General features: G+C 41.7%; 1 protein-coding gene and 1 long non-coding RNA gene across 6 annotated transcripts in view; one reads left to right on the top strand and one right to left on the bottom strand.

The window, feature by feature from the left end:
• The window catches only part of CHCHD3 (coiled-coil-helix-coiled-coil-helix domain containing 3), a 209,662-nt gene extending 197,948 nt beyond the window's left edge, over nucleotides 1-11,714 (bottom strand). For all 4 annotated transcript variants that reach the window (XM_015292450.4, XM_015292492.4, XM_416646.8 and 1 more), the window contains exons 1-2: nucleotides 11,557-11,714; nucleotides 8,462-8,546 (exon numbers count right to left, since the gene is read on the bottom strand). In XM_015292450.4, the coding sequence (XP_015147936.1) occupies nucleotides 8,462-8,546; nucleotides 11,557-11,637 (166 nt within the window). In that variant the 5' untranslated portion in view covers nucleotides 11,638-11,714. The remainder of the gene's footprint in view (nucleotides 1-8,461; nucleotides 8,547-11,556) is intronic.
• Nucleotides 11,715-11,932: 218 nt separating this feature from the next.
• Nucleotides 11,933-14,479, top strand: part of LOC112532931 — a 37,549-nt gene continuing 35,002 nt past the window's right edge. For both annotated transcript variants that reach the window (XR_003076548.3, XR_005846491.2), the window contains exons 1-2: nucleotides 11,933-12,089; nucleotides 12,966-13,161. This is a non-coding gene — a long non-coding RNA (uncharacterized LOC112532931). The remainder of the gene's footprint in view (nucleotides 12,090-12,965; nucleotides 13,162-14,479) is intronic.

Raw genomic sequence — 14,479 nt, 5'->3', positions numbered from 1 at the left:
CAATTGAAAGCTAAATTCTGTCTATCCGCTAAAAGCCACAAACACAGAAAACCATTTGTAACAGAAAAAGCTATAAAAGAAGCTGGCTGTCACCAAATGAATCTACCTTGGAGTAAGACCTACGTATTTATGCACAGAGGTAGGACAGGACCTGACACAAATACTCTCTCTCTTAAAATTTCATTTATAATATCAAAAGTTCTTTATCAATTGTAAAAGGAGATCCTCTAATTACATTGGATCCCCTTCTAATACTTGACAATATCCATGTGGTAGATCTGCATTCTCACTCTGACCTGCATGTAGAAGAGAAAAAAAAGCAACTGAATGCCATAAGCTCTCAAAAATTCAATTCCTATACTTGCAGAACAGCTGAAAGCTTCAGAATTGGCTTTTTTAGCTCCTTTTACAACCCTGAACAACAACAAATAAAGCAAGAGCAGAAGGAGAAAAGCAGGGGGAGAGATGACTTCAATTCCAGCCTTAAATGCCTCCCACACATGGACCACTTTTTCATACAAAGTTCAACATTATCATTACATTAAAATGAGGCAAAGAAAGAGAGATAGATACAAAGAGACATCTTCTGCATTTGGCCCTTCCAAATCATACAGGTCAAATTAGCACTGTGCCAAACTCTGGGATAATTATATTGCAAATGCCAGTCTTGGAGCATATTTAAGTGTACGTACATCACACAGTACACTTCAGAGGTGAATAAGGTTTTTCAGGGGCTAAGTAGGTATTCTGGGTTTTGATGTTAATAATTAACCAAAATACACCACTTACTGTTAAGAGAAAAAACAGTGAATCCTTCTTTGAATAGCATATCACTTCTTTATTGGGGATAAAAATCTAGCCTATGAAAACTTAAGGATTATTTCAAGGTCATTATTATGAGCAGCAACAGAAACTACCTTACAGAAAATAATCCAACCCATTTTTTGGACTATTACACAGTAGACTAAGTGTACTCTAGAGAAAACATTGACAAAGTTAACACCTGGAAAGGTAAGGACAATTGTACTGAATGCAGCAATTATAACATCTCTAGCACTCAACGACACCATTCCAAGATAATATTCCACATAATTCCGCCATTCCACATAATATTTTCATATACAAACCTGTGCTACAAATCATCCCAGTTCAGCTTTTCCCTTAACTGATGGTGTAATCCCCAGGGTTGAAATGCAAAGACTTGGTGCTCTCCCCACAGCCCAGACTGCTCGAGCCTTGTCCACACTCTCCAGCTCCAGCAACAGCATCTTCGTGCTCATTTCTTCCCACTGTCATTTGCACTTAAAACCAGTGAAGTTGCTTAAGAAGCTGCTTCAGAGAAAGAAACCCTGAAGTTTGACATTATTTGCAAAGCTGCTTCAAAAGCTGGGCCATAGCCTTAAAATACATGATATGTGCTTGGGAAGTTTCAACAACTCCTTCTTCTGGTCGCATAAGAAGACTGTTGCAGCCCAGGATATATCAGTACTCAAAATTCAATTAAAGTGGCCATCACAACTGTGCCTTTAGGCTGCCATCTCAGAGACAGTATTTCAGTGAAGTTGACAAACATTGTGCACATAGAGCAACAAAGTACTCCCAGGACCATAGAACAATAGAATCATTATGGTTGGAAAAAGAACTCTAAGATCATCTGGTCCAACCATCCACCTACCACCAACACTGCTCACTAAATCATGTCCTTCAGTGCCACATCTCCATGTTTCTTGAACACCTCCAGGAACAGTGACTCCATTACCTCCCTGGGAAACCTGTTCCAACGCCTAATCACTCTTTCTGAGAAGAATTTTTCTTAGTAACCCTGTGGATCCCTGGATTGGCGTCATGACCCTTCTTACAAATGAGTAACAAGTCTACACATACAGACTCCTCCATTCTCATCATAAGAAACCAGCAAGGTTATAGGCACTTCTCCCACACAACTGAGTAACCTTTCCACATTCTACAAGACCAGTCTTTTAAACAATTAAATGAGGACTTTTCCCCTGATCTCTAACACTCTCATCACATCTACCCAACTCTTTGCACCATTTCTGATGCAGCTAATGCTGTACTTTCAGGACTCAGAGTGAACTAAGCCCTCCCACAGCTTTCATCTTCCAATTACTATGGGTGAAAACAAAACCAGAAGTGCAGGTTGCATTAGTTAGTCATTTATCCTTCTAATTTTAGTACTATTTTACAAGGACATATCCAGCCATCTGAAAGCATTCGCAGAACACCTTGTATGTCACACAGACAGTGAGAACTTAAATTTATGCAATACTTACTTCATCTCCCATGCATAATTCTACATTCCCTATACTTGTGCAATCCAGTGACATGAATGTCAGGCTCAGCTAAAGATTTGCTGTTAGAGTGACAGCGCTAAAAGTTAGGCATCTTTAGCAGTCGAGTGAGTTACAAGACGTTTCACCTTTTGATAATAAAATACTTCCATCAATAGTGAACCTTTAACCCAAAGAATATCAATATACATCACTGAAAATAATGTTATCTCCAAGAAACTCAGTGACAACTAAGTGGCAATATACCAAGCCACGTGAGAGCATGAGTGAGCACTACAACATCACATCCAAGAACACCCCAGACAGTTTGCTCAGCTTTAAATCAAGCACCAAAAAAAATACATACCCTGAGCAGACAATAGTCTGGGAGTGAGAAGCAATGATGATCACATGAAGCTATGTGTTTTATACCACTTCCCTCATGAGGGGCACCAGGACATGCCTTAATAAGCCCGCAGAATATTTCCTGAAATATCACAGAATTGTAAATTCTTATTATATATTCTTTACACAGTGGCATAATTAGAGGCTTTCAGGATTTGGGGCCTTCAGAAGTTCTCACAAACCTCTCTAAACTTGGTGAAAAAAGTCATAGAAAAAAAAAATCAGCGCAAAACAACAAATGTGGTGGTTTCTATAAGATCCAAATCTGGGCCATCCAGGCTACTTGTGGTCCATAGGTTAGCTCAGTTTGTTGCTACTCCTGGGATTCCTACCCAATTGATTTTACATCTAAAAACTACTAAAGAATACCCAGAGCTGTAGATAGAGCAGGGCAGAGTAAGTATTAGCAAATGACCAGGCTTTCTTGGTTACTGTTAAAGGAAGAATCCATGCCAGTGACTGAAAGAAACAAAAATGTACAGATACCTCATAGCAACACAAACAACAAGGCATTAAAAATATCTTGCTTTTTTTCTAAAGTTATAAGTTATTTCTAGAAAAGAAAAAAAAGCAAGAGTCAGTGTTACACAATAACATCACAGAAATGTCAATTCACTTAATCTTCCGCTTTATGTGGGGAAAAAAAGTGTTACTGCAACAAAAAAATAGATGAAAATAGCAAATACTTTAAAGGGCACAGAACTAAGGATTTATTTGCAGAGAATTCTTGCTTAACTAGCATAAATTTAGCAAAATTCTATAAACCTCCAGATCTACACAAAACACGTAAATATGAAACAACTCAAAGTCACGAGCAGCACAGCACAGCCTCCTAAAATATCTGTCATCAGAAAATGCAGTTTTATTTTCTTCACCCAGCATCTGACTCTCCAGAAACACCATCAGCAGGAGTAATGAGAATATATACATCCTGACATTCTTAAACACTGAAATAAGGTTTTTCTAAATGCTGGACCAAGAACAAGGGCACCGACTCCAGTGTAAAACCTCTCAGCTACCTTCTCCTGGAACTGCACATTGCACCAGCCCAGGTGACTGTAACTGTTTCCACTTGCATTATAAAGAATAAATTTGTTAAGTGCGGCCAAGCATTTTATTTTCACTCTCTACACCCAAATTATGGGATCACAGAGGGCTTAGAAGTAATTTTGTCAAATGCACTGCGCAAAGCAGAGTCAGCCTTGAGATCAGATCAGGTTGCTCAGGAGTTTAACCACTTGTACCTTGAAAACCTACAAGGATGAAGGCTGCACAGTCTTCCTGGGAGGCCTCTTCCAGTGCTTGACCAGCCTCATCATGACATAGTTCTTCCTTATCTCAAGTCTGAACCTCTCCTGCTTTCCCATCCACTATCTCTTATTCTCATACAATGCATCACCATAAAATACCTGCTGCCAGCATTTCAATAAGCTATGGGAAAGATGCTATTAGGTCTCCAAAATCTTACATTTCTGCAAGCTGAAGAAGCCAAGCTTCCTCTTCTCATAGGGAAGAGGCTTCAGCAGCTGAACATTGCTGATCTCAAGCCAGCTGATCAGTGCCTTGTACTGGTAGGTTTAAAACTGGATGCAGTAATTAGATGTGATCAGAAAAGTGCTGTACAGAAGAGAAAAACCCCTTCCCTTGCCATACTAAATTTGCTCCCATTTGTACAGCCCAGGATGCTGTTAGCTAACTCTGCCTCCTGGGCAGAGAGCTAAGACATATGCAGTATGCTGCCTTCCAGCATCCAGTTCCTTTTCAGCAGAGCTGCTCCCTAGAGGGCATCCCCAGCCTGCACTGTAGCAATTGATTGCTTCTTGCCTGCTGCAGGACTTCGCATTTATCCTTGTTACATTTCATGAAGCTTCCGCTGGCTCACTCCTCCAGCCTACCTAGGTTCCTCTGGATGGCAGCCCTGCCCTTGAGCATATTGACAATGTTGATCTAACTGGAGTCATCTGCATTGATGAATATGCACTCCACCTTTATACATGTTCTGGAAGATTAGATCTGTTATATGAGATAAACTCCAGCAGTAGATCATTTGTTACCAGCCTCCAGACAGGGGAGACCCATTAACCACAACCTGCTGACCTTGACCAAAGTTTTTTAATCCACCTTGTCTTTTGGCCATCCATACTCTAACATCCTAATGTGGATGCAGTAATATTGTAAGAGCAATGAAAGTCTTGCCAAGGTTGAAGTAAGTGACACTTACTGTCCTTACCTCATAGACAGATCCCATCTTTTCGTAGTCAATTTCTGCTTCTATCTCCTGCTGAAGCTCCTTCTGAGCTCTGTCATGAGTTCCCTATTTAATGAAACCACTCTCAGGATAGATCTGTTCATTCCCTTGAGTACAAGGATGGACTGCTCTTGCACCAGGAAGAGGTTGCCCTGAAAGATCTGACAGCTTTCCTGAGCTCATTCCTCAGAGCTGCCTCCCATGGGATCCTACTAACAAGCCTGAGGAAGCTTAAGTTTGCTCCACTAAAGTTTAGTTCAATTTCAGTTGCATCTGCAACTAGAATCTAATTCTTCAAGCACACTCCTGTCCATCTCAGCAGTACTTTTGTGTGTTTCTGACTGGACCAAGATACCATGGGCTCCAGAAAGTTCACCAACACAACAGAGCACACAATAAGAAGATGTAATTACAGACAAATGAACAAGGTTGTGAAATACATTTTTCTCCACAGGAAGCACTCGAAACCTAATCCAACTTCTGAGGAAGCATCAGCAGTACCAGCCTTAACACACATACACAACACACAGCACTGTGTGACATGGGTCCTTTACTGTCTTTTCATAAGGACAGTATGGTAGCAGCAGCAAACAAACAGTTAAAAATACATAAAACAATCCTCCGCATCCACAGTGTAATTTGCTTCTACAACAGCAAAAAAAAAAAAAAAAAGCTGAGATGCAGAAACTTGATAATTTAATCACTTTTTTTTTTTAAACTCACTCATAATAGACTACTAGCTTTCCAGATATCCACTGTACTAAAACGAATTAAACCATTCCCTTTGTCTGTTCCAACTGAAGCTTTAGGTATAATGAATCCTCAAAAAAACAAAAAAAAAAACCAAAAAAAAAACTCTCTCATCAGACCAAATTACTTTTCATCAATATTGCTTTAGGAATTACAGGCATACTTTAAAGATTTTACTCTTGTTAAATATTTTAGTGCATTCAATATTACTCAACAGTCATAAAATGATCCGAGCAAGCAAGGATGTTTTAAGACGCAGTATTTAGATGTCAGGTTTCATTGTAAATGTATGCAATTTCATTTTCCAACCCGAAACTGAAGTCAATAAATACATCATATACCAGCAAGCAGCAAGATACACACTTTTACACGTAATCCAATCAATTATTCCTCAACCAAAAGCTATTGAAGACTTGAGTTAAGGATTGTTTCTATTGTCTACATGAATTAGAAAACTCTAGAGGGAGAAACAAGTGTTGTTTATCCAGAATATATCATGATATAAATGTAGGTTAAGAAACTGCCAAGTTCTGAAATCGACCAGCTGGGAATCCAGAAGCAGAACCAGCCTTCAAACAACATCACTCTTTAAAAACTCTCTTTAGAAGCTGTGAAAGATCCACCCAGATGGAAAAACAAGTCACTAACCAGATTCATACGCAGTAGAGGAGGAGTGGTGGGAGACACATCTCTCATCATCAACGCAAGAGGGCTTAATGAAGAAACCAACAAGAAGTACAACTGCATCACAGCAGAAGGAAGATCTCCAGATCTGGGATACAGCCCCCAAAGCCAGAGTAGTTCAATACTAAGTCATCAGAGCACTGGCTTTGATCCGAGTGTCCTTCTTGTAATGACACCTTATCAAACAAGTGCAGACCCTGACAAGTTAAGACGTAGTTACAAAATAAATAGCTTGACTGTTCTTACAGCATCAAAGAAATTCAATAGTTCGTAATTCTTCATCAAAAATCATTCAGTGACAGAGGAATAGATGGTATGGCAACATGTACTTAAGTATAATTTAATCTTCTTAAATACAAATCATTTAAGCAACAGAGGTATAACCTTGATTATCCTGTGTAAATACAAGCACTTCACCTAAATTACTAGCTCTTACAGCAAAAATACAAGCAACGTCTCCCAAGCTTGCAAAGGGTTGAGAGATTCATTAAGCCTTTCAATAAAGAAAGAAAAAAAAAAAACAACCATGATTTCCAACGCACAAAGAGAAACAGAAGACCAAGCTACGTGCAAACTGTGAATTGGGAAAGAATTTCTGAGGCATTCCAGCCTTCATCTCTGCAATCACAACCCAAAATCCCACTTTCTTGTTCACAAGGCTATTTCCATAACAAACATTTAAGGATGAAAAGCAACAGGTATCACAATGAAAGCAGCTTGGATGCACAAATATTAGTATTTCACATAAATCATCTTCTTAGAATAAATTCTCCACCGCAGTAAAACACATTAACATCATCATACGGATGCTATTCAAACAAGAAAAGATGGACAACCAGGCAGTTCAGGCACAAAACTACAGCCCTATTCCATCTAAACCTTACTTAGGCAAGCTCAAAATTCTAAGTAATTTTACTGAGCAATCTACATTTCAGCAGCCAGGTGACAACTTGAGCCTTTTTTAGCACTGATATTTTATCAGTCTTCAATATGTCACAGTTCCACCACTTATAAAGCAACATTTGGGAGCATCATTATATATAAAACGTTCTGGGGTAAGTTCACCTGAAGCCCATAGACTCTGATATCTGAACTCTTCACCCTGGTATTCCTAGAGGGCAGTTTGTCTCATTCTGAAGTAGCCTTTTCAAATAAAAATGTGAATTGTCCCCCAAAATATCTTTTGCTTTCTGTTGACTATAGAGGGAACCCAGCTATGATAAAGCCACCTCTACTCCGTAAATATCTTCAGTTAAGCAATAGGAAACCAACTTTCTATGCTTAAGCTGAAAGAAAGATGACACCCATTCAAGTCTTGCTGCAAGGTCCACCTCTGACACACTTCTTATCAGGAGGTGAGATTTGGGGGTTTAGCTTTGTAAATAGCAAGGCAGAAGGCCCTTTAGGAATACTGATATCATGAATACCTCTGGAGAACTGGAAAGAAGCCTTCCTTGAACCTTAAAGGTTCCACATAGTCAGCATACATAAATCACATAAATCACAAGCTCCAATCCTCTGCCACTCATTTTCATGTTCACTGTGCTGAACTATTTCAAATTAGACTACATGCAACTGAACAGACCTCAATAATGAAATAAAAATATTAGGAAAGCCATCATTTTCAGACAGCAATCTGTACAAACTGTTCACAACTCATTTTTGCTCTTCCAGGATAGGGAAATAACATATCATTCTTTTGCCATTTGCTTAAGTATATTTCAACCGCAACTCGCTATAAGGAAAACTCAATGTTGATTAAATACACAAGAGTTTTCACTTCAGAACTCAACTACTTCAGTATATGGAGCTTTTTAGTTAAAAAAAAAAAAAGCCTTTAACGACAGATAATAACTTAGAAAACCAAGTCTATAGAACAGCTGTGTATTAAATCTTATTGTTAGAAGAAAATGAAGAGTAATCTAACTCATCTAAAAGCCCATCAACTGCTTCTTTCTTCAAGAGGAAAAATGTTAGACGTCAGACAAAAATCAGATCAGTGAAATGGCAATGAGTTCATTACAATAACCTGAACGACACATTCCATTTTTTTCCCCCCACTAAAACACAAAAAAGAAATGTATACCTGCACCAGGTGATCGGCGCTGAGACTGTGGTCTTCCACTGGGTGAAGAAGGTTCCTTCATACGATCAATGACACTATCAGACAGCTGAAAAAGATAACCCCGGCCCCATCAGTCAGACTGCATCTCTTCCATCTCCATTACCTCCTGCCCCCACAAAAATGAATAAAACTTTTTTAAAAAATGGGATAAAGCTTCAAAATAAGAAACAAGAACAGCTGAAACGTTATCAACAGTACAACATAGATTATTTCAACCATCTTTCCCCTCCTTTGTGGGGCGAGCACTTATCTGTGAGTACAAAGAATCAGACTGAACATTTTGCTCCCCACAAAACACAAGAAAGTGGTACAATCAAATTCAGGATACACCACCATCCCCCAGCACATCATTGCTTCTATGAAATCAGCCTTCTTGCCTTTCTCTGCTATTGGATGATGGTCAAACACCATGCAGTTGCAGAGCCCAGAACTTCATTCTAACACAGCTCCCAGAGCACTGGAGCAATAGCAGTCATAGCAAGGATTGTCACCCACAGAGTTCAGCCTACTGCTGACACATGCACACCCAAAAACACTGTCACAAATTACATGGAATCAAACTGAGAGTAAGAGTAGTGCCCAGTATCAGATCTACTGTACCCCAAAGAAAAACACGAGGGCTGCCCTGGAAGTAATGCCCATTGGTCCATGATGTCAGAGGTGGAAGTTGGTGGTATGACAGTAGATGCTGAACCCCCCCCCCCACCAGGATACCATTGCATTTTGTTGCTGTGCAAGAGAGGCAGAAGAGGGGCAGCCTGAAAAAGTGGCATCTGACACAAAAGTGTGTATGAAGCAAAGAGGTGAAATTGAACTCCTCCACGTGGCAAAAACTGCACCCACTGACATTCAACGCTTGCTGAATGTTTATGAAGACAAAACAATGGATGTGAGCACAGTGAGGTGGTGGTGCCTGTCAGCAGTGGCAACAGCAGGTTACTTCCACTGGTGCAGATGTTTTAGAGCACAGCATTCACGTTCTTATTCATCACTGGCAAAAATGCAGCGCTAATAGTGATGATCATGCTGAAAAACAAAGTTTTGCAGCTGAGAAACTGCTCTATTAAACAGTGTTATTATGCTCTTTATATCTGTTGTAGTTTCCATAGAAATAAAGAGAAGGCATTACTTTTGGAGCAACCTCCATCTAGCAGAAAAAAACATCATCATGAAAGTTCTTATTTTTCAACTCATAACTCTCCTTGAACACCACAAACAGTTTTGATAACCCTTAAAAACTATTTTTCATTAGAGAGTTCTTTACAGCACTGTCTCTCACTGGCAGAAATCTGTTAGAGAAGTTTTGCTACAATTTGAGCTCTAACATGCAATTGAAAAGGTAAAATTCCTCCATCATAAGATTGCTTGCCTTAATATCAAATCTCTCAACTAAACTTGACACAACTAGTCTTAGGTATATAAACAGACTCACTTACAGATACCCCACTGATTAATGAATCACCTGTCATATCATTCAGTTTTTGTTGTCAGTATTTCAAGATACAGGATACTTTACAGAAGTTTCAATAGGATATTACACAGAAAATTCAGTAGTGCTTCTTAGTACTGAAGCAGCTGGAGCCAACAATAAAGTAACAAATGCTCACCAAGGACAGGAATCAAATGCTATGAAGAAGATAAACTCTGTTGTAACTTAACAGTGACAGTAATTTAACAGCAACTTAAGTTACTGTCACCTATTTGACCAAGACCATAACCCATCCAGAACAGGGAAATAGTACGACAAAAGAAGAAGAAGGAGTTACCATCATCCTTTGTTGTGCAACACTCCTCCCTACCAGCAGGGACAAAAGACACCTTATCATTCCCGCTATGAACAGCAGCGTCTTCTGTTGACAAATTTCTGCAGTGCAAGATTTTGCAGTGTCTTGGGCCGCAAGCTATCTGCCCTTTACTATGTTACAGGCAACAGCATGCCACAAATTGGGAAAGAATCATAGAATCACTCAGGTTGGAAAAGAACTTAAAGATCATCAAGTCCAACATGAATGCTTCTGTAGTGTGAACTGAAAACTGGATATACAGAATCACGGAATCACAAAATGGATTGGGTTGGAAGGGATTTCAAAGTTGTCACCTGCCAGATCAGGCTGCCCAGGGTCCCCCATCCAGCCTGACATTAAACATCTCCAGAGATGGGGCATCCACAACTTCCCCAAAGAGCCTGTGCCAGCACCTCACCATCCTTTCAGTGAGAAATTTCCCCGACATCTACTCCGAATCTCCCATCTATTAGTTTAAAACCATTCCCCTTTGTCCTATCACTGTCTGTGTAAAAAGTTGATTTCCCTCTTGTTCATAAACTCCTTTTAAATACTGGAAGGCTGCAATGAGGTGTCCCTGGAGCCTTCTCTTCTCCAGGCTGAACAAGCCCAGCTCCCTCAGCCTGTCTTCACCCGAAAAGTGTTCCAACCTCTGATCATACTTGTGCCCTCCTCTGGACCTACTCAAACAGTTCCACATCTTTTCTGTACTGGGGACCCCAGACCCTGACACAGTTCTCCAAATGAAGCCTCACATCGGCAGAGTAGAGAGTGACAATCACCTCCCTCCCTGCTGCCACTTCTCTTTTGATGCAACTCAGGATACTGTTGGCCTTCTGGGCTGCAAGAGCACGCTGCTGATTCACATAGCTTGTAAGAGAATGTGGGAACGTGAGCAGCTCTGAGACGTGGAGGTCAGAGACAGAACAAAACAAGTTCTTCCAGTCACACATCTGTCCTAGCACCGTGCTGCCCCTGCCCTTGGAGATCAGGCCGACGGGCCAGCTGCACTGTCACAGCAAGCTTCTCGCCAAAGGAGAAAGCAAGAGCAAGACCTGAGGATAATAAGGTGTGGGGGAACGAAACAGGCAAAGTTCAAGGAGAGAAGGGAACAGGAGACAGACGCCGGCAGCATAGCGGCACAAAACGGGGAGAAAGACGAGAGAAGCGCAGGGACAGCGCCGGGCAGGCCAGGCCCCACGTGTCCCTCAGAGAACGAAGAAGAATCTGTCCCGGAGAAGATACCCAGGCCCGGTGGAGCCCCGCTCTCACCCGCACGCCCTTCACCACCGTGATGTTCTCATTCTCGTCCGCCTCAAAGGTGACACGCCGAGTGCTGCCGCTGGCACCCATCTTCACCCGGCGCTACCAGGCCGCAGCCAGGGACGGCCCCAAGGAGACTCTCTGTACCCGCTGCCAGCGCGCCCCTCAACAACGCCGCCTCGCATTGGACTGTCTCTCGCCTCACCCCGCCCTCCGTGCCTAGAAGCCTTCTTCCTATTGGCTGCTGGGCCGTAGCCATGGAAACCGCGCACACCCGCCGAAGAGCGGCGAGGTACCCGGAAAGGGTGCGGAAACTTTTTCAGTTAAAACTTCCCGAGGGAGGGGGGGCAGACTACTACTCCCAAGATCCTTAGCGCTGAGAGGCGAGGGCGGAGAGCGGCGCTTCCGCGCATGGCCCGCTGGGTAGTGTAGTTCTCTGCGGCCCCATGCTGAGGGGGCTGTTTGGGGCCGGGCTGCATGCGGGGAAATGCCGTTCGTCGTGGCCCACTGTGGCTATCCCAGAGCACGTTCCCACTGTGAGGGTACGTTCTGGATTTGGGGCGTGGGTGTGCATCTGTCGTCCCAAAGATATAACAATGCCTCAGGACAGGCCCCTGTGGGAAGGGTTCCTCAGAGCTGTGCTGGAGCCCGCGGCCTGAATTATAGAATCGTTTGAGTTGGAAGGGACCTTTGAAGGTCATGTAGTCCAAATTGTCACCTCAATCCATTTTTATAACGTTATAAAATTACCATTAACCCCCTTGGACCATTAACTCCTTTCAGTAATTACCTTACCCCTTTGGTAATCTTTATTCCAAGAGCTGAATAATGTTAGTAACACATAATATATTTTCTCCTCAGCCTAAGATATAAAGTTCACTTGGATTTGGCTGCTCTGCAGATAACATCTGTTCTGTAGGTTGGATGGGGCTGGTGGCCTGCCTGCATTGCCAGAACTGCAGAGATTTGTGCTGGGGAGAGGCCTGAGAGTAGAATGAGGTGTTCTCTGTTGTATAACTTCAGAAATCATACTGCATTTTGGATGCCAATAATGTCAGAAACATCTCTGAATTTCTCTGTCTTAATGCAAGGCAAGAAATACATTTACATAGCAGATATATATCACAGAATCGTAGAATCATTTCAGTTGGAAGGGAAATTTAAAGGTCATCTGGTCCAACTCCTTGCAACGAACAGGGACCTACAGCTCGATTGGGTTGCTCAGAGCCCCATTCAGCCTGACCTTGAGTGTCTCCAGGGACGGCACATCCACCACCTCTCTGGGCATCCTTTTTCAGTGCCTCACCACTATTACTGTAAAATCCCTTCTCTTTTAGATTGAAACCTTCTCCCCTTATCCTATCGTAACAGACCCTGCTGAAGAGTCTGTCCCCTTGTTTCTCATACCCCTTCTTTAGATCCTGAAATGCTGCTCTCAAGTCTCCCAGCAGCCTTCTCTTCTCCACGCTGAACAGCACCAGCTCTCTCAGCCTGTCCTCATAAGGAAAATGTTCCATCCTTCGGATTGTTTTTGTGGCCCTCCTTCTGGATGCACTCTGACAGGTCCACATCTCTGCTGTACTGAGGACTCCACATCTGGACAAAGTACTCCAGGTGAGTTCTCACCAGCACTGAGCAGAGGAGTGGGAGATGCTCCCTCAACCTACTGATCACCCTGCTTTTGATGCAGCCCAGGATATGGACTTGCCTGGCTCATGTCCAGCTTGCCATCCACTAGTACCCACAAATCTTTCCCAGCATATATGAATATACATTGTTTTTCCTCTTCTACCATCTGGCCTCTTCACTTATTTTACCCACTCACTGAATCTTGTTATTAGCCAAGATATAATGCACAGTGAAGCCTCTCACATCTTCTGGGACTTGATGCACCGGTGAAGAATAATAATAACTATAATAATTTGCAAAGTCTTTTTTCCACAGAATCACAGATTTGTAGAGGTTGGAAAGGACCAGTGAGGATCATCAAGTCCAAGCCCCTGCAAAAGCAAGTTTACTATAGTAGGTTGCAGTTGGTACAGCAGATTTTTTGGCCCCCCTTCCAAGTCCTCTTCCTGGCTTGAGGAAGGCAGTCCTATTTGTACTGAATGACACTGATCCCTTCCGCTCCCTTGCAAGACATCTGTCCCAATGTGTTTACTGCTGATCACAATGGATTACTGCAGCCTGTGTCAACTGACTCATTTCATTTCTCTGAGTAGATATAAACATCGTATTGGTTGTATCAACAGCACTGCTCACATGTTCTCAATGTATTTTCAAGCAATTTTTATTTGGATTTAAAGTGTTTGTCAGCCAGCATTTCAGCAGTATCTGCCTTTCTTGGGGCTTAAGATATTGCTGAAGCATTGGCTGATGGCCACTTTACTATCAAATAAAAATTGCTTGAAAATATATCAAGGACAGATGAGCTGTTCTCTTGATGTACGTGACGTAATGTTGATGTCTGTTTTTATAAATGTTAAACTAGTTTTTATGAGGGGTCAGTATTAGAAATTCAGCACTCATGTAGCTGTAAACTTCTACGGGAATAAATGGACTGTGTATCTATTTGGCATGACACTTTGTGAGCACCAATAAGCTGAGGGTATTGTATTTTTCTTTTCTGCACCAGGGTCAAATTGCATTTATTCAGTTAGCTATGGAACTGTTGTGGGAATGCCTTCTCCAACCCTGAATATATGTCTTCTGATATATTTGTCCTCTCCTCTGCTTGGAGAGTTCTGAGAAAATACTCATGTTTCACTGAGCAGAAAGATTTATATTTAGGAATTAAGGTTTTAACAGCACCTATTTCCTACTGTGGGTTTTTATGTTTACTTTGAATGACTTGGTATTACAGAACTCTGTAATATATGCATAGATCGTGGGCAAGGGGAGAGATCATTCTTAAAGAACAAATGGTCAGAAA

The sequence above is a fragment of the Gallus gallus genome, chromosome 1 (assembly GCF_016699485.2).
Source record: "Gallus gallus isolate bGalGal1 chromosome 1, bGalGal1.mat.broiler.GRCg7b, whole genome shotgun sequence".
NCBI classification, from domain to species: domain Eukaryota; kingdom Metazoa; phylum Chordata; class Aves; order Galliformes; family Phasianidae; genus Gallus; species Gallus gallus.
This window is presented reverse-complemented; position numbering and strand designations above follow the sequence as displayed.